We start from the raw sequence: 19,390 nt of genomic DNA, 5'->3' as shown, positions 1-19,390 counted from the left end.
GGACAAGTACTACTCCATTAAGGTGTAAGTCGCTTCCAGAGTAGATTATAGTGTGATTTTTTCTTCTTATTATGCCTGTATCTGTCCACCTCACTTCACTGATACCTGCAATATCGGCCTTCATCACTTCTAATTCCTGGAGTAGGTTATCTAATTTGCCTGCCTCGTAGAGTGTTCTGACATTCCATGTTACTATTTTCAAGAGATTGCTCCTGGTTTTCAGACAAGGGACATCAGAAAATATCCTCCATGGAAGGTTTGGGATATTATCTTCATACACTACTTTAGTAGTTCTTGTCTTACAATTCCCAATTTCAAGCCCTTCTTCCCTGTAGCTATAAGAGCTGATGGTTGCAGGGGTCTCAACCACATCTCTAACTTCATATTGTGACACGGTGTGTTTCATGGTTGACAATGGATAAATACATGGTGAGCCTCTGATCTCTTCCACGACAGCTGGCCACAAGTCCCTTAGATGTCAGGAGTGTGCTGCACATCTTGCTGTCATGCCATTGATCAGTCAGTATTGATTCTTCTGCCATCTTGGCCATTCCAGACTTCGTGCACATAAAGGGTGACATTTCCTATTTACAGCATTCTATATTGCTGATACCCTCACTTAGTTTAGTCTGCCAGCCGAGGCGGTTTACCGGAGTGTGGCCGCTGGTGTGCACTACCAACTTCTTGGAGCCATAAGTGAGAGTTGAGTGTATGTGAGGACCAGAGCCCAACATCCTGACCCTGAGATCAGTACCATCAATCACCAAGTTAAATTATAAAAGTATACTACAATCCTTGAGAATGCTAGGTGTTACATAAATAACTTTCATATGAATGTGACATCTTTGCTGCAAAGAGACAGCAGCGTAATTCAACTAATGAAGTCACCTACAAGCATATATAATCATGGACTATTTATAGATTTCAACATGGCACTAAAATAACTATTATGTGAGAAATTTAGTTTAATCCTTTATTCAAGTGTAAGCAAACAAAGTTTGCACATGAAGTATCTTCAGGACTGAGGCAACTCGTGGTAAAGGTGGACCAAGCTCTCATCACTCCTTGTCTCAGTATCTCCCATAATTCAAAACACATCTCCTTGCAGACATGTATAATGCTATGCATTAAGGGAAGGGCCACTACCCAGACCGGTTTCGACCTTTATTGAGTCAGTGGGAGCCAGACCCAGAGGTGGTGATACTAAGGCAGAAGCAATGGAGAAGTCCTATTTACCTATACGAGTTGCCAAAAGGTGTACCACCTTATAATTAAATTACTCTTGATATAGAGAAAGATATTGGAAGTTTTTTTTTTCCCCACTTGGTTAGACTATAAGAAAAAAAAAACTTCCAACTTTTATGTGAATATTCATTATTTCTGAAAGTAATGATCCACATAAAAAAGGAAACATTTTGAGACAATAATTTTATTTCTTAAGAAACTTAATGGCCATTGCCATTCATGTTGAAAATTATAAATTGGGGTTCAACTTTTGAAAAGTACAAAATATTTGGGACAAAAAAAGAAAAATCGAAAGAAAGATATTTTTTAAAAGTTGCAATAATATTATCAATGTTGATCAAAGTAAAAGTGGCTTGGTGGAGAGAGTTAGATATACAGTTTATATTTGAATTAGAAATTACACATATTTCAAAATGAGTTCAAATGGCATGTATTTCATAGCAGGATGAGCTCTACTTTGGATTAAATGGGATGCTGAATTATATGAGGTTGAATTAAACTTGTTTACTGTATGTGATTTTAGGTATTACCTGATAATTGCTGTCCTTGGTTGGCTGAGTAGTCTTCTTGCTCTCTCCAACCAGCAGGCTGCGAGTTTGAATCCACCATGACCATGAATGTCTGTCCTTTGATGGGAGACAAATTTCATCACTCAGAATGAAACCACCACCCTATTTACTTAAAATGTGAAATGGCTTGAAAAAAAGTTCCATGTTTAGTCTCTAGAGCAGAGTTTCTGGATGATGTTAAGAAGGAAAAAAATCCTTAACCTGGCCATGGCACTGATGTGCTGTAGGTTTATAACGTTTCTTGGGTGGGAGTAACATTAGCCATCCAACTGGCCAAGACGTATGTATATACACATTATATATATATGTGTGTATATATATATATGTATATATGTCCAGGTTACCATTGATGCGAAGTGCATATTAAAATTGTAATACCATTGATATTCCATATTGATGGCGCTGTGGTTAAAAGAAAAGCATCATGTTGTAAAAGAAATGGGTAATTATATAGTTAAAGAAATAATATTTTGATGCTAAGAATTATTGGAAAAAAAATTGAAATTATGTTTTTTTTCTCTAGGTGATGGGTATTGAAGCAGTCAGGAAAGCTGTTGAAAAAGAAATGAATCATGTCATCTCTTTTGATGGCTCTTATGTTAACTATCGTCACCTTGCTTTGCTTTGTGATGTGATGACAGCAAAAGGCCATTTAATGGCAATTACTCGTCATGGTATCAATAGACAGGATACTGGAGCTCTTATGAGGTGCTCTTTTGAAGAAACCGTATGTAAACATTTTTAAAAAATTTTTTTTTAGTATTTTCCTATGTATTTAATAATGTAAATGACAAGATAACAAGCAATATGAATGACATTTTTTCTTGTCAATGAATGATTATTTTTAAGTGAACATGGTATTCTCACTAATAACTACACTTAATTACTATATTTTTCCATGTATAAGATGAACCCTACTTTTTCGAATCCAAAATTAAGAAATCAATATTATAAACATAAAATAGAACACATTTGATTTTTTTTTTTAAATATTCAAAGTATATTTAGTAATTAGGTAATGTTTTTAAGATACATACTGAGATGCATTTTCTGAGCTAACTTGGTTCGTGTTCTCATGGCCAACCCTTCTCTCCTCATGAAGATGAAGCACCATTTTGCCTTTCTTGTGAAATCAATAATGTTCATTTCTCTTGCAAACCTTTTTGCCTCATATTGAATAAGCTTGGTTGACAAACATATCCCACTCTGGTGCTGCTCCATAATCCAAGTCTTAAGCCTCTGCTCCAAGTTTGGCCATTTTGCTGGTTTTCCTCTTAAGGCCCTCTTCTTTTTTTGGCATCTTGAGTAGTTGTTTTTCATGTTTTCTCCACTGTCTAATCATACACTGAGTGGGAGGAGGTCCAAACTGTCTCTCTGAAGCTTTATTTCCATGTTCTTTTGCATAATTTATGACTTTTAAACTTGAATTTTGAAGAGTATGACAGTCGTTTTTTATTTTCGGACATTTTTATGGGCTAGTGCTCAAAATATTGTTAATGCATTAACTTACCCCGCCAACGAGTTGCAGACATATGAATGCTTTCAGAATTCTGATTGGTTTATTCAGAATCAGCCAATAATGACGTCAATTGACAGAATTAAAAGGGCTAGTGATTGGCGGAAGCCTGTTTGTGGATACAAGGTATTGGCAGTTTCGCCACAGCAACCGCGGGTCTCTCAACCGGTTACCCCATGTATAAGACGACCCCCAATTTTTGATCTAAAAATTTTAGGGAAAAAAGTATCATCTTATACTTGGAAAAATATGATAAATATATCTATTTGTTGTGTGTGTACAGGAAGACCTCAGTAGTTTGAATGAATGAATAGTTCAGAGCTGACATAGCTTTCCAGCCTAAAAAGGATTGTGCTTGATTAATTCTTATAACCTCATGATGGTCTGTGCGGTTAGCCTAGTGGCTGTGCGCTTTGCAACTATATGCCTGAGGAAGGGCTGTCCTAGGTTCAATTCCTGTCGGAGATGTGAAGAGCTCAAGAATCTTCCTCAGCCATAGCCAAGTTAGCCGGTCTTGGTCACGGGCAGTAGGGGTTTCCTCCCAGTTTTGCTGGGGTTTTTTCATCCCACAAATTGGCAAACTGGCTCCATGAACACACACACTGCAGTCATGAATACCTCCAATAGGAATGCAGCAGAGGAGTAGTGTGCCGGCTGCATTATTTCACCGTGCCTCCTCATTTGGAGGAGACCCAACCCGTCTGAATCAGATGGAAGAGAGAGAGAGAGAGAGAGAACCTCATGATGCAACACATGTAAAGTGTAAATCGAATAGATTTAGCCATGGAAGAAAAATTTAGTTTTTGTGTAGTTGGTATTACAGGAAAAACACTAAGGCAATGAGGCCAGTGCATTTTGTCTGTTGGTTATATATTCTCAGTGGTTGCTTCTTTAGCAGGTGAAGAAGGGAAAAGCAATCTCCATATAATATTAGCTGATCCCAAATAAAATATCTAACAAAGGTATAAAATACTTAAAAATATATTTGATATATATTTGTGTCTGGTTATGTTCTTTTTTCTTAAGTTTTAGCAAATGTTTAACTAAGAAAAGGGGGAGGTGCGAGTTGGATTAACATATACTGAAAGGAAGGGGACAACAATCTTCAAGAATTTTTCATCCTTGAGTAGCCTATGTATGAAAAGATCATTTTGTTTTGTTTCTCATATTAAATGTTTATCAAAATATATTTTTAAGTATTTTCTTCTTTCTCTTATTCCTTAATCTGCAAATTTCTGTCTATACTCCAACTTGTAACAAATTCAGTTGATACTTAGAGGAACATTTTTATAGTATTTTTTCATATATTATTAAATTTTTAGGTGTACAGTTAATGATAGTAGGTTTGTTATAGACAGGAAGACACACTATCTGAATATCATTGTACACTTATCTAAAGCCAATCCAGGACTTGATCTAGTGCCAAGGAGAAATGTGATGATTGAAATAAATGCAGTTGCTTATTTATATGTATAGAGATGTTGATTCATCAGCAATATTGGAAATTTAATATCAAAAATCATTCTTACATTGTTAACGATGTTATTTTAGTTTCAAAACATGATAAACGTACACACTGCTGTTACTGATTTTTCCAAAACGGATATCCATTTAAAGCAGACCTTATAACTTGTGGATTAATTTTAGTCTTTCTATCTCTCCATGAAATCCAGGATACATGATGAAATCCTCAAGGAGTGTACAGGATATTATGTAGTACCACATAATTAAGTTTATATTATTACCAATTTCCTATCAACAGTTTTCCTTGTTTTCCCTCTTACTTGTTAAGACTCCAGTATTGTCAGATTTTATATTTTGGTCTTCAACAGACTTGTAACTGCATCAGTCCACATAGAACTTGATCTTCCTCTGGGCATTTTTCTTGCTGTTTTGCTAACTTTCTAATTCTGTTTAAGTGACCATATCAGCTGAGATTAATTCTGCTCATATATTCTGGAATGCTAACATTAAGTTCCATTAATTTTTAACATTTCTCCCACTGATGCCATCTACTCACTCTCTTAATTTTTCTCAGAACTTTTATCTACAATCTCTAGTCTTTCATGAACTGCTTTATTTTCTGACCCAGCTTTCAGATCCATAAGTTAACATTAGTTTGAATATTATCTTGTATACAGCTAGTGTTTTGACTAATTTCTCTGTTATTCCATGTATTTCTCATAGTCGTTTTCTTTTTATTGCTGATTTTCATACCAAATTTGTTACAGCAGTTATTCAGCTTAGTTAAAGAAACCTGAAATCTTGTGCTAGATTTATTGAAGTGTATAAAATCATCGGCATGAACAGCTAAGATTAACATCTCCAGATTTCATATCACAACATACTGTTGTCCTCCTGATGTTTATCTCCTTGTCCTTTCCGAAATCTTCTTCATGACTTTAGTTATTTTTACACAGCTTTCTTATATTTTCTGTTTTATTCTCTGAGGGCATCTGCTTGCTAGAAACTTTCAGTACTTTCTTTCTTTCCTGGACTACCTATTTTTCTTTTTTTGTCTGTCTACTGTAAGTTCTTATTTTTCCATCCTTGTTTCATGACTTGGCTTTTCTGACTGAATTGGTTTTTTTGGTTTTTTCTCCCCTTAGTTTTCCACTGATTCCAGGGTTTGATTCTTGTTTTCATGTTAATTTTTTTTCTCTTAAATAACATTGAGTGCACAGTTTACCTCTGAAAGTTGCTTAACTCATTTGTTTTTAAAATTTTCATATGTATTTTCTTTTCAGTTTTCTTTTCATTTTTATCCTGCTGAAAACTAAATGGTGATCATTTCTTACTCCTGTGGCCTGGACTGATGTGAAGATATTATTAATTAGTTATATCTTTACATTAGTTATGTCTTGTGTCTTCTTTCCTTTTGCATGTACATCTTTATCAAGATTAAAAAACATAGAATGGGGTCAGTAATGACTTGTTCATTTTCTGAACAGGAATTCAGTAGATATTTACCATAATTATTATTATTATTAGAAATTAAGGGGATAAAATTCCCTTGTTGTTTTATAGCCAGTAAACCGGTCTGGGTAGTGACCTCTCCTCGTAATGTAATGACAGTATTACATCTCCTAGGAGCTGTGTTTTACATTATGAGAAAATATCAAGAATAGTGAGGGAGCTTGCTCCACCTTTGCTTCGAGTTGCCTTAGTGTTGTACTACCAAGTGGTCACTTACACTTGGTTTCGCCAACAGTTTTTCAGTATGAAACTCATAGATCGTAGTTCTTGATCTTGAGTTTCACTTACTGGCTATAAAACAACAAGGGAATTTTATCCCCTTAATTTCTATTAAGGTTGCCAGAAAACTAGCCGTTTGGCTTTTCATCTTATTTATTATTATTATTATTATTATTATTAGCTTTTTTTCTAAATTTTTGCAAAACATTTCTATATGTTTGTTCATTTCCTACTCTACTGTTTAAATCTTTAACAAGGGACAACTTTTCATTTTTCTGTATTTCAGCATCTTTCTAATAAATTGAAAAATTTTATTTTCTCCCTGTTAGCATCTTTTGTGATCATAGACACAAATAAGTATTTTCCATTTTGAAAAGGGTCAGATAACTGCATCAATCAAACTGTTTGATATTCAAGAAGCATACCTTCATGTTTGATGTTGAATGTTATAGTTACTCTTCCTTTCCCTGATCAGTATTGCTTGAATATACCTTTTTTTTTTTTAACCAGCTGATTCCCCAACCAGTATGACATTTCATCATGTTGGCCTATCATTTTCTTTTGGATTAAGCCAGTTCAACATACAATTTGGTTGGCTAAATCCTTTTTGTCTCCAGCCTGTCGTCATTCATTCAATATCCAAGTGGATACTTATTAATGGGATGCATTAAGGTGGAGATTGGACATTAGTTCAGGAATCCCATTCAGTTTACTGCATTCATTAAAAGTATGGAATTCTTTTTTCAGGCTTCTAGCTTTAACCTTTAAATTTATTTATTTATTCATATGGAGTTCCCTCCCTTTTCTCCCCCATCCCTATTGGGGCGAGTCGAGCCCCCTCATGGGGGGGGTTAAGTATTTATGGCTGTAGATCCATGTGTTCACGGGGCCGGTTTGCCTGCTTGCGGGATGAATAACCCCAGATAAACTGTGGGGGGGGGCCTGCTGTCCACGCCCACGCCCTAACTTGGCTATGGCTGAGAAAGATCCCTAAGTTCCTCACTTCCCCTCTCTTTTTAAAGAAAAACAAAATACAATTGCTGGTATTCATTCCATGTTGTCACATATATGTATTGTTTCCAGCATAATTTTGGGCCAGATAACTGTCCATCCCATAAATAGCCTCGCCAATCCCTGTGCAAGGAAATAGTGGTACCATCATCTTAATAAAAACTCTTCTCTTGCAGTGCATTGCTCTGTCAAAGGGAATTACATTTGCAGAAAGAAGTATTATGTTTATTTTCATTATTAAATCATACCTGTTAAATGCCTTTATAAGGTTAGGGTGTAAAGATTTTGTTTATCACTTTTTTTAAAAGTACCACTAAGAATTATAAAAGTTGACAGTATTATTCTTGATTTTCCACTAGCATTGAGAAATGAATTCTTATGGGCTATACAAGATCCACTGATAACACAGTACAATTGGAGCTACATTAGTAATTTGTGAATAATTTTTTTATGTGTTGTGTTGTGTTATTTATTGGGCTCTGTGTTGTCTCTCTTCTGAGGCATTTGTGATTGTATAGTGCAGTTCATCCCCCCCCCCCCCCCCGTCATTTTTACTAATGTTTCATCTTTCCACTGAACTGGTCACCATCATTCCTCCACTTTCTTCTGATATTGGTAAGAATCTTAGAAGAAAGAATGAAATGTACACACACAAAAAAAAGTTTCATCTTTGGTTTCTCTTCTTGTTATTTAATTTGAAAGTCATACTGAAGATATCCTTGATACTAGGGTAAAACTTTTTCCAATAATATATATGTGTAAGTTAAATCCATCCTGTGTTTGTTAATTTTGTATAAGCACTTTGCCCATAAAGACATTTAACATGTAGCATATGACAGCAGTACTTTGAGCAAGATAAGTAATTCATGTGGTAGAGACTAAATGTGGTACTACTTTCATGCTTCAGTAAGCATATGTGTTGGATTGCAGTTATGCTAGGCACGTGGCTAACCAGACTAGCAATAACATTATCGGCATAGGGAATCGCCAAGTTCAATATCCCTTATTATACATGCTTTTTTTTTTTTTTAAATGTGCACACACATACACACACACCTTTTAATAGTGATCCTCTATATATTCCAGAGGGTTTAATGTGTGGTATCTTTAGTAATATCTAGAAGCAACTTCTTGGTATTAGATTTGAAAAATTTCAAAATCTAATATTTAGGAAATACAAATAAAGGAAATTTGTTCTGAAATGGGTAGCACTATATATAGATTGATGGAATAAAAGGATTAAATCTGAGAGATTAAGTAAACAGTATCAGTATAAATAAAATAAGGATGTAAATAGTTAGTAATGGCATATTTTCATGTAGTACTATCATAATTATCCTGTACACTCCATCTGTTATTACTATAATACATCTGTTATTACTATAATACAACATTGTCATATAATTTTGTATTATGTGTGTGATGTGATTGCATCACAGAATATTGCAGCTTATAGATGTCATAATTATGCAGATGTAACTACACATCTCACCACAGGTGTAAAGCTAAGCTTTGAAAAATGTAATCTACACATGAATTCATCTGAGTGGATTAGATATTTTTATATATAACTGTAATCCAAAACAGCATTGATCATTAAGATTATGCCCAAGAAAGAAAAGCTGGTTACTTTTTTTCACTTGATACAAATGTTAATTCTGTGTTTCTTACCCAATTCTTAAATTTTCAAATTGTCTCCTGACATAGTTTCTTTTGTGGTAAAAAATGTAGATAAAATTCCATTCTGTTTTTCTGAGTTACCATTTTTCTCTATCTGTCATTTAAAATTATATTTTTTTTATATTTCTTCTTAAAAGAAACAAAAAAAATTTTTTTTTTCAGGTTGATGTTCTCTTGGATGCTGCTTCTCATGCTGAATTAGATCCCCTTAAAGGTGTATCTGAGAATATAATTATGGGCCAGCTTGCCAGAATGGGAACTGGAGCTTTTGACCTAATGCTTGATGCTGAAAAATGCAAGCATGGTATTGAAATTCCAATGCATTTACCAGGATTAATGGGACCAATGGGTGAGTTAAGACTAGTTTGTCTTATGTTTTCAAGAGGAGGGTAGTATATTGTAGTGTAAGGCAGTATATATTTGTAATTGTGAAAGAAATTTTATTAATATTAAGATAGACCTCCAGAGAGTCTGGAGGTCTATCTTAGGCACCTTCTCCAATTCTATCAAAAACCCCATAGAAACCCGATCCAACTTGTGTGCATTAGTCCAAGTAAGGTCTTCCCTGGGGCCTTGTTAAAAAGATAAAATGTCTTATCTTTACATATCAAAATTTGTTACAACATTGACATTATCCTATGATTTGTATTTGCAATCTTTGCTATATGGTCCTTAAACTTCAAATTCCTATCTACTAAAACTCCAAGATTTCTAGCCTGATCAGTTTCTTCTAGCATAATCCCACCAATATAATTGACACTGGATATCTCATCACACCAAGGTAAATGACTTAGCACAATCCAAAGGTATCGTGGTGTATTCATTCTCCTTATCTTGAATAATGTTACTGTTGAAGCCAGTTTCAACAATAACATTATTATAGAATGTTAGCAAGTTACTCAAACTGAGTATTGAACTGATAGCCATTTTCACATATCCACAATTCCAGCTTATTCAAATCATTCTGCAAGTACTGCATATCAGGTATATTCTGATTACCCTGTCTATCTTTGTATCAACAAATAGCTGTGTGTCTCTTTTCAAATCTTTCTCAATGTCAGTAATATATAGATTAAATAACAATTGATTGAGGATTGATCCTTGTGGTACACCACTGGTCACCTTAACTTTTGCAGAGTGACATCCCCCATAACCACTTTTTGATATCTGTCAGTCAGCCATCTCTTATCCACACTAACATTTTATAATCCAATCTCATATTCTCCAATGTATGCTACAGTCGTCCATGCTGTATTCTGTCAAAAGCCTTAGCACAGTCCAAAGGTATCATGACGTGTCCATTTTCCTTGTCTTGAATAATGTTACTGTTGAAGCCAGTTTCAACAATAACATTATAGAATGTTAGCAAGTTACTCAAACGTAATGACCTTCCCTTAATAAACCATGCTGTTCATTGCAAAAGTATAGATTCTCTGTCAACCCATTTCTGTATATGAACTCCTACTAACTTTTTCGAAATCTTCACCACCACTCCTGAGATACTGATAGGTCAATAGTTGAAGATATTTGTCTTTCTTCCACCATCCATTTGCAATTGAATTACCATACATTCTTCCTACTCCTGTGGAATCTTCCCTGTTCTCTGAAACTCAAATTTTATAGTCTGGTCAAAGAAATAATCAGTTTCAGCTGAACATCCTTTTAGCAACCATTCTGGTATCCTTCCCAATTCCAAATTCTTATTCAGTTTGTGTAACAGCTATAGGACCTCCTCAAACGCCTGAGTTTCTTCATCCATTGAAGAGGTAGCAGAGCATACACTAGATTGATAGCTTTTAGCAAAATGGGCACTTGCTAGTTGAACAATCGCTTCTGTATCTGTCATTCTCATACCACTGCATTCGATAGAGGTATTCTTTTATATTCATTCTTTCTTTTACTTAGAACATGTGATAGAATTTTTGGGGTTGTCTTTATCTTGCAGAGCCAGTTTATTTGCATAGATTTAGCTTTCCCTACAACAGTTGTAACTCTTCTGGACTACTCCTTATAATTTTCATAACTGACATCATCCTTATGCACACAATATTCTTTCTACATCATCATCATTTTCTTGTGAATCCCTTAATAAGATTATGCATCAATTTCACTCCTACCCTATTTAATCTTTGAACTCTAGGTGCATATTTCAATACTGCATCATTTAAGTATTTTTTAAACCTTTCCAATACTCTGTTGATTTTGTTCAGTTAATAATTTTTCGATATTTTAAATTACTACCTCTAAGTCACAATTTTTAAGAAAAATTGTAATAAATATGTAACATCCTAAATATTGTTATTTCCTTTCTTTTAGAAAAATTTTGTTAAAAGTTTAGTTACTGGTATAAATACTGCATAAGAAACTGCTTTTAATGTTGTTTTAATTAACATAAGTATAATGAAAATTTCTTCTTGTACAGTTCCTTAAGGTCATTTAATATTTATACTTTTCATATTTTGTATGAAAAGTATCAATGTTAAATGACAGCGTGATAGGGTCTTTTGGTTGAAAAGAACTGTCTGAATGCTTTCTGGGATACAGAGAACATTTATAAGGTCTTTTCACTTGAAGGTGTTAGCCATTTTCATACGGAAGTAGCACAGTTTTCCTTCCTTCCCCAAAACTGTATTATTTTCATATTGCAAATTGGCTAAAGAATGCACACAATTGACAGATAGGATTATCTGTCCTGTCGGGGCATTAATTAGATTTCTAACTAAGACAGGTCATTGAGAGGAAGATATATTTCACCATTCGTTACAAATTCATCTTCAGATAAAGCTGCATTCGTGGACATGTGTTTATTTTTTTAACTTCAACCCATGAAAAGGTGTAAACCTGTAGTATGTTAGTATGATAGGGCTAAGGATTTTTTTTTCTTCTGTTTTTTGGTAATTTTATGTAACTTTTTTTTATGTGGTTTGTAAACCCTTCCCTAGTGACCAAACATGAAACTTTTTTCACGATATTTCAGGCCTCAAGTGTGATCCCTCAGGTGGTCCCACTTTGGCAGTCTAGTTCACCTCCCACATAAGGACAGTCATCACAATCATCCATGGCTACAGTATGATTTGAACCTGCAGCCTGTTAATGTGTTAGAGCAGTGTTTTCCAAATTTTTCCTACAATGGAACACTTCACAAACCTGAAATTTTGACGGAACACCTTGGTTAGAGTAGAGTATCATCGGTCTCATATTCAATGTAAAGCTAAGCACACATTGTTGCTGAAGCAGGCTGTATCGCATCGCAAAAATGCGACGGTGCACACTACAGGCATGCCGTGCCGCATCACATCGCATTGAATAGATACCTCCTACTTCACTCGTGCTCGGAGGTGTCGACAACCACGTGCGGCTGAGTGAAGGCCAGCTCATGCTGGCCTTAATAGCACAATCCACACACAAAGTGAGGATCACCTGATTTTCAAACATGTTTGAACTTATCACAGCATTTAAAACCATTCCAGGCTCATATTAATTTTAATAATTTTTCACGGAACACTTATTCACTTTCTGCAGAACACAATTTGGGAAACCCTGTGTTAGAGAATGTATATGCTAACCACTTGGCCAACCAAGCCTGTTGATGTGCAAGAGAGAGACAGGAATACTGATGCCAGTTCCTTCAAATTGTCTAAGGCAAATGAAATATTCAGATCACATAGTAAAACTAAATAATAATCAGTATCTTCAGAAAAGTATTTTAGATCTTATATAAAAATTAAGTTTTGTTTACTTGTTATAGAAATGTTCTACTTTGAGGGTATGATTATTTACAAACCTAAATTCTTTGTTTTTTGTGAGATGATTTCCCTTAAAGGTATTGCTGAGGTCGTTTTAGTTTTTACTCTGATCTTTCACCTGAAAAAGCAGTATCTCAAAGATAATATGAAGGCACTATTATGAGTAGCTCTCTCCCTCTTCCCTGCATTAGCAGACTATTGTGGTTATTATTTCACAGATGAACTCTTTGGTCCTGTATTCCCAGAGGTTTGCACATGGTTTTGCTTTGTTGATGATGTGTTTGCACATATGGTCATGCTTAGAGATGAAATTATCAGCTATATGACTACTGCATTATGTTTCCTGATTAAGGAGAAACAAACTACTGCCTTTATTTCCTGGATGCATCATATCACACATCCCTTGTGGAACCATTTTGCTTTCAGTCTCCCAGAAACCTATGTTTACAGGTCTTATATACCTTGGTCTCCCGTCCTGTTTTGGCCATATTCAACTGAGATTAGATAAATAAAGTTGCCTCACAAAAGTCAGTTCACTTTGTTTGGTGACCTGGGAGGCAGCACTGATTTGCCATCCAAATTTGAATCACTCAGACTGCATGCCAGTATCAAAACTTTGAAAAGTGATTACCATAAACTGTTAATATTTTTACTATATCAATTTTTTCTAATTTTTTTTAGTTACAAATGATAAATGGTGAACATCTGGTTCTTTTTGACAGTTAGTATATTTTCCTACACACACACACACACACATACACACAGAGCATGTTTCCATTGAAATGGGCTTTATTTCTTAAACACACAGCTCTGAAGATATTCTTGTAACACTTTTGGAACATTTGTCTTCTTCCGTTCCTGAATGCAGAAAGTAAATCCATCAGTGTATGGCAGGAACCATCCATGAAGTTATGGCAAATGATACACTAACACATAACACAGAAACACATGGAAAAAAGTATCGAGGTGAACACTGTTGGAGACATTATGACATAAAGAACTGGGAAAGTATGGGATTATAAAAATGCAGAATTAATGTTCAAATTTCAGAATTTTGTATTGGTTTTAATGAATATCATTTATTCATTAAAATATGTGCAGTCTGTAACATTATAATCAAAAATTTAGATTAAAAAAATCAATAGTTCTTATCTTATAGATAAAGAATCTTTACATACACAACATGAGCTATTACCCACACAGAATTCTTCTCTTCCATTCATGGAAGGTTGAGCTCCTCAAAGACGAATTTCTTTCTGTCTGCTGTCTTTTTATGAAGTTCTATTATGGAGTTTAAGTGGGTGCTTTCTTTAATGTTGTCAATCCATTTCTTTCTAGGTCTTCCTCTGCTCGACTGTCCTTCAGTTCTACCATTCAATAATATGTTCGGTAGTCTTTCTGGATTCATTCTTGAAACATGTCCAAACCAGCTTAGTTGGCTCTTTTTTTTTTAGTGCTAATTATTGTTTCTTTAAAGTTAAGTTCTCCTCTGTCTTTTTCATTTGTTTTTCTTTCTGTTCAGTTTGTTTTATTGATTTTTCTTAGGCATTTCATTTCAGAAACATTAAGTTTATCCATTTCTTTTTTCTCTTAAGATCCATCATTCTGAGCCATAGAGTACTGTGGGAATTATCATTGCTTTATATATTTTTGAGTTCTTTGCTTAATCTTTTATTGTTCCATATTTTTTGTAGTGTGCTCACTGTTATCCATCCATTATTGATTCTGTGTTTTATGATTTCGAAATAGTCTAGATCAGCGTCTCTCAACCTTTTTACAGCTGCGGACCGGGGAAAATAGGAGAAATATTTCGCTGACCGGCTGATGGCTAAGACAGAAACATAAACCAATGTATATAGTATTTTATTTATTAAATCCAATATTATAAAATTACAATTTTTAGCTAGTGTGACAGCTGATGCTGCTTAGAGGTTAGAAAACTTGATATACATGGTTGGAGCGTTGTTTCTGATGGGCGAAGAAATTTTTGGCAGACCGCCAGGAAAAGGTCCACGGACCACAGGTTGAAGAACGAGGGTCTAGATCTTCTGTGATCATTGATCCTAGGTAATTGAACTGCTTTACTTGTTCTATATTATTGTTTCCTATTTTCATTTGGATTGCTTCCCTTTTTCTTCCTGTTACCATTAGTTTTGTTTTACTAAAATTGATTTTCGTAGGTAATTTGTTGTGCTTTCTCCTCCTTTTTTTAGAAGTTCTTTTTAAATGTTGTCTATGCCTGGTGCTTTATTATTTTTCATTTGTTTGATTGCTCTATGTATTTCTTCATTTAGGATGCCATTTGTGTCAGAAGTTTCTTCTGGGTTGAAGGCATCTTGATCTATGTTTTCTTAAGCTGCAAAAGTTTTTTTTTTAAGATGATTAGTCCATATTTCTTTTATTGTTTCACTGCTACTTGTTGTGGTTCCATCTTTTTGCAATATTGAAACTGGGTTGGATGAGTATGTTCTAGTTATCTCTTTAACTATTTCATAAATGGTCTTGGAGTCATGTTTTTTGTATGCTTCTTCACACATTCCTGCTTTTTCTTCTAAATATGTGATTTTTGCTAATCTGCATTTTTTGTCTATTTCTTTTTTCAAATTTTTGTATAATATTCTATTTTCTTCATTTTCTTCTTTTGAGAAGTTAGTTTTGGATATTAATTTTTTCTCCCATAAGTCCAAAATCTCTGGTGTAAGCAAATCTTTATTTACTTTTGTCTGGTGACCCAGGTGTTTTGTTGCTGTTTCTTTAATAATTTCTTTACCTTTTTTCCAAGACTCCAAGACTGTATTTGAAGCAAGATTATTCAATTTTTCTTTTAATGTTTTCTGATATTTAGATCTTTTCAAGTTATCATTGAGTTTTGAGATGTCTATCTTCTTTTGTTTTTGGTGGTTTATTCTCTCTTTTGAAACTGATTTTTAGTTTGGCTGATAATAGTTCATGGTCTGTATCTTTGTCAGCCTTTTTTAATGTTTTGACATTAATGACACACAGAATTCATAACTTTTAATTAAACTTTGAGAATTAAAGAATACTGTATATTTATATCATATTTCTTTATTTCAGTTTTAAAAGATCAACAGAACTGAAAATCTGGTCCTGACAGTCAATCCCTATTTGATATGAACCCAGTTTATTCTTTTCCAGGATTTTCTTCCTCAACATTTTAGCCTCTTCTTAAGTATGTTTGCATACTTAAGAACACTGAGTAGAGAAATTAAATTATCTGTAATTCTCACATACACCCTCTGAGGGTACATATCAGGAATTTGATGATGATGACAGTATCAACTTATGATACCCATCTAGTTCACATTAGTTCTGCCAATCACTTTTCACCTCACCTTAAGCTCTCTTTGTAATTGGAGGTGACTAATTCTAAAGTTGACTGGTAGTTGTAGTATTCAAGTTATTTTTTTATTTTAATGGTAGGTATAAGCTGCACATATTTAGTTTATTATGAAGAGTTCAGGTAAGTGAAGATATGAAATAAGGAAGTCATTATTTTGTCTCTTTGCAAGGCTCTGATATAACATGACTACACCTGGACTGCTGTGCACACATTTAGTCTCCTGGACTCCAAGGAGATGAAGAAGCTGTGGAAAGAGTGCAAAGAAGGGTTGTAAAGATGAAATTAGGATTATGGGGAGACAGATTGAGAGTATGTGGACTGTGGACATTAGTAAATAGGAGAAAGAGGGGATGATATGATATAATAGTGGTCTAAACTCCTGAAAGGATATTATAATATTGGTTGATGAAATTTTTTGTTGTGTGGACAGTGGGGAGAAGACAAGGGAGCATCTGTGGAGGTTACATTTCTGTGCAGTTAAGAAAGAGGTGAGAGGTAGATTTTTTTCTCTCTCTCATAGAGCAGTGAGTAAGTGGAACAGTTTGACTGTTGAAGTAGTAATTGTATACCTGGTATGGGTTTAAGAGAGAAGTATGACAGCTGGTGTGGATGATGTATGACCTCCCTCAATGAGCTTTGACTCTGCAGGTCTGTGGTGGTGATGATAATTTAAGCTAATGTAACATTTCCAAATCTAAATGTCAATTTTGGATTTTTGTGTCTATAATTTCATTATAGTCTCTTCTTTCTTGTATGTCTCTCATTATTGTTTGCATTTTGTTTTTCATATCATTTTTGTGTGATTTATTTATGATTGCTGTCAATCTTTTGTGTTCTGTCACCAATGCAAGATTTCCGGCTATTTTGTTTGTTCTATTTCTCACTTGATCGATGGTTTCTTCCATGTACTTTGCAAACTATTTCTCTGGTCCCCAGGAGTTTACTGTAGTGAGCATCTACTGTACACCATTTAATGTGAATGACTTTGTGCATCATCTAAAATCAAGGCTTGATTTCTTAATTGGTGAGCCAAATGCTTGAATTTTTGTTGGCATCTTTTGAAGCCAACAAAAATTCAAGTCTGGGGGGGGGGGGTGCAGAAGAGATCATATGCATGACTTAAATTGAAGGACATGAGCATTTCGTACATTTGTGACTGTAGAGTTATTGCTACAAAATTGTTTTTTTTCTTTCTATTTTACTTTACTAAGATATAGAAATGTAAAATAAAAAAGAAAACATACTATAATAAAGTGCTGTATGCAGCTAATTTAGAAATAAACTCTTATATCGCTTCATTTTGGTACACAGATTTCTGTAAGGTCAGTGGTGCTACTATTTCAGAGTAGGAAGTCAGAGATTATTATTATCAAATATAGATGGAACTATTATTAAATTTGGATAGAAAGTGAAAAATGTATCTCACTCTGGATTTATATTTCATGATGCTGGCTGACCAAAATTGAGTATTGAACAATGTGTGGGTTATGTGTGGTTAATTGGAAAGAGGTTTAAAAGAATAGAGAAAAGAAAAGAAAAGAAATGAAATATAGTCTATCTATATTCCTTAAAAATCTTTTTTTTTTTTTTCAGAATTCCTTTTTAGTAACTAATAACTTATCTTACTGCTCAGCATTCACTTTCAGCTTTCAACTAGCAATATGAACCACCCTATTCTGCCCGTACATGGCATTGCCATGTCATAGGTCTTGGGAATTCTTGTATGTGGGTGGATGGAATGGGGGTGATATTTAAAAAAATCCAAGGTAAGACATGTTTAATAGTGTATGTTTGAAAATAAAACAATAAAGAGTTTGTTTCTTACTAGTTGCACATGTCCTTTTATCCTTAAAATCAGGAATTTTTTTCTTCATCATCATCATCATCATCAAATTCCTGCCATGTACCCTCAAGGGGTGTACAGGATATGATAGTACTACATGAAAAAAATTACATCATTATTAATTTCCTATATACAATTTTCCTCCAAATCAGTCTGTTGCTTGTCAAGACTCCAACATTATCAGATCTTATATTTCTATTGTCTAAAGCATTTTGTACTGTATCAATCCACCTATATCTTGGTCTTCCTCTGGGTCGTTTTGCTGCCAACCTGGCAGAGAACACTTGATTTGCTAATCTTTCCTCGCCCATTCTGTTTAAGTGACCATACCACCAAAGATTAGCTCTGCTAACGCATTCTTGGATGCTGACAATATCAAGTTCTTTCCTAATATTCTTGTTTTTAATATGATATTGCCATTGATGCCATCTGTTCATGCCTATAATCTTTCTCAGGACTCTCGTATCTGTGGTCTCTACTCTTTGGTCAAGTGTTTTACTTCTGACCCAGCTCTCAGATCCATAAGTTAAAACTGGTTTGAACACTGTCTTGAATACAGCTAATTTAGTGTTCTTACTGATTTCTCTTATTCCATATGAATTTATTCAATTGACTTCCCACCATACCAGCTTTGCTGATTCTGTTGTCTATTTCTATATTTAATTTACCATCTTCAGTAAAAATCGTGCCTAAATAGCTGAAATGTTTTACTTGTTCCACAGGTTCTCCATTCACAACACAGTTAACATTTTCAATGATTCTGCCTATTTTCATTGTCTTTGTCTTTTTATTGCTGACCTTCATACCATATCATTTACAACAGCTATTCATTTTAGTCAGAGAATCTTGCAGACTTGTAGCAGATTTATTTAGAAGTATAACATCATCTGCATAAAGCAAAGAGCTGACATTAACATCTCCAATTTTGATATCATGTTTAATACCACTTTCCTTCATAATGTGATCCATATAGATAATGAATAACAGAGGGGATAATGTACATCCTTGTCTCACACCAGATTTAACATTAAACCATCTTCCTGTACTTCAATTCTAACTGCTGACTTACAACTCAAATAAAGACTAAGTATTGCTTGATATAATGCACCATCGACACCATATAACTGAAGCGTATTGAATAGCTTCTCTCTTGGCACTTTGTCATATGCCTTTTCCAGATCGACAAAACTTAAATACAGATCGTTGTTATATTCCCATGGTTTC

General features: G+C 34.3%; 1 protein-coding gene across 1 annotated transcript in view; it reads left to right on the top strand.

The window, feature by feature from the left end:
- The window catches only part of Polr2A (RNA polymerase II subunit RpII215), a 224,370-nt gene that overhangs the window by 200,351 nt on the left and 4,629 nt on the right, over positions 1 to 19,390 (top strand). Inside the window, exons 22-23 of the mRNA XM_090413957.1 lie at positions 2,338 to 2,541; positions 9,379 to 9,565. Coding sequence (XP_090270083.1) covers positions 2,338 to 2,541; positions 9,379 to 9,565 — 391 coding nt within the window. The remainder of the gene's footprint in view (positions 1 to 2,337; positions 2,542 to 9,378; positions 9,566 to 19,390) is intronic.

Source organism: Typopeltis vanoorti, chromosome 24, assembly GCF_054136105.1.
Source record: "Typopeltis vanoorti isolate ZY-2024b chromosome 24, IOZ_Tvanoo_1.0, whole genome shotgun sequence".
Lineage (NCBI taxonomy): Eukaryota > Metazoa > Arthropoda > Arachnida > Uropygi > Thelyphonidae > Typopeltis > Typopeltis vanoorti.
Note: the sequence above shows the minus strand (reverse complement) of the source record. Positions and strands in the feature narration are given on the sequence as shown.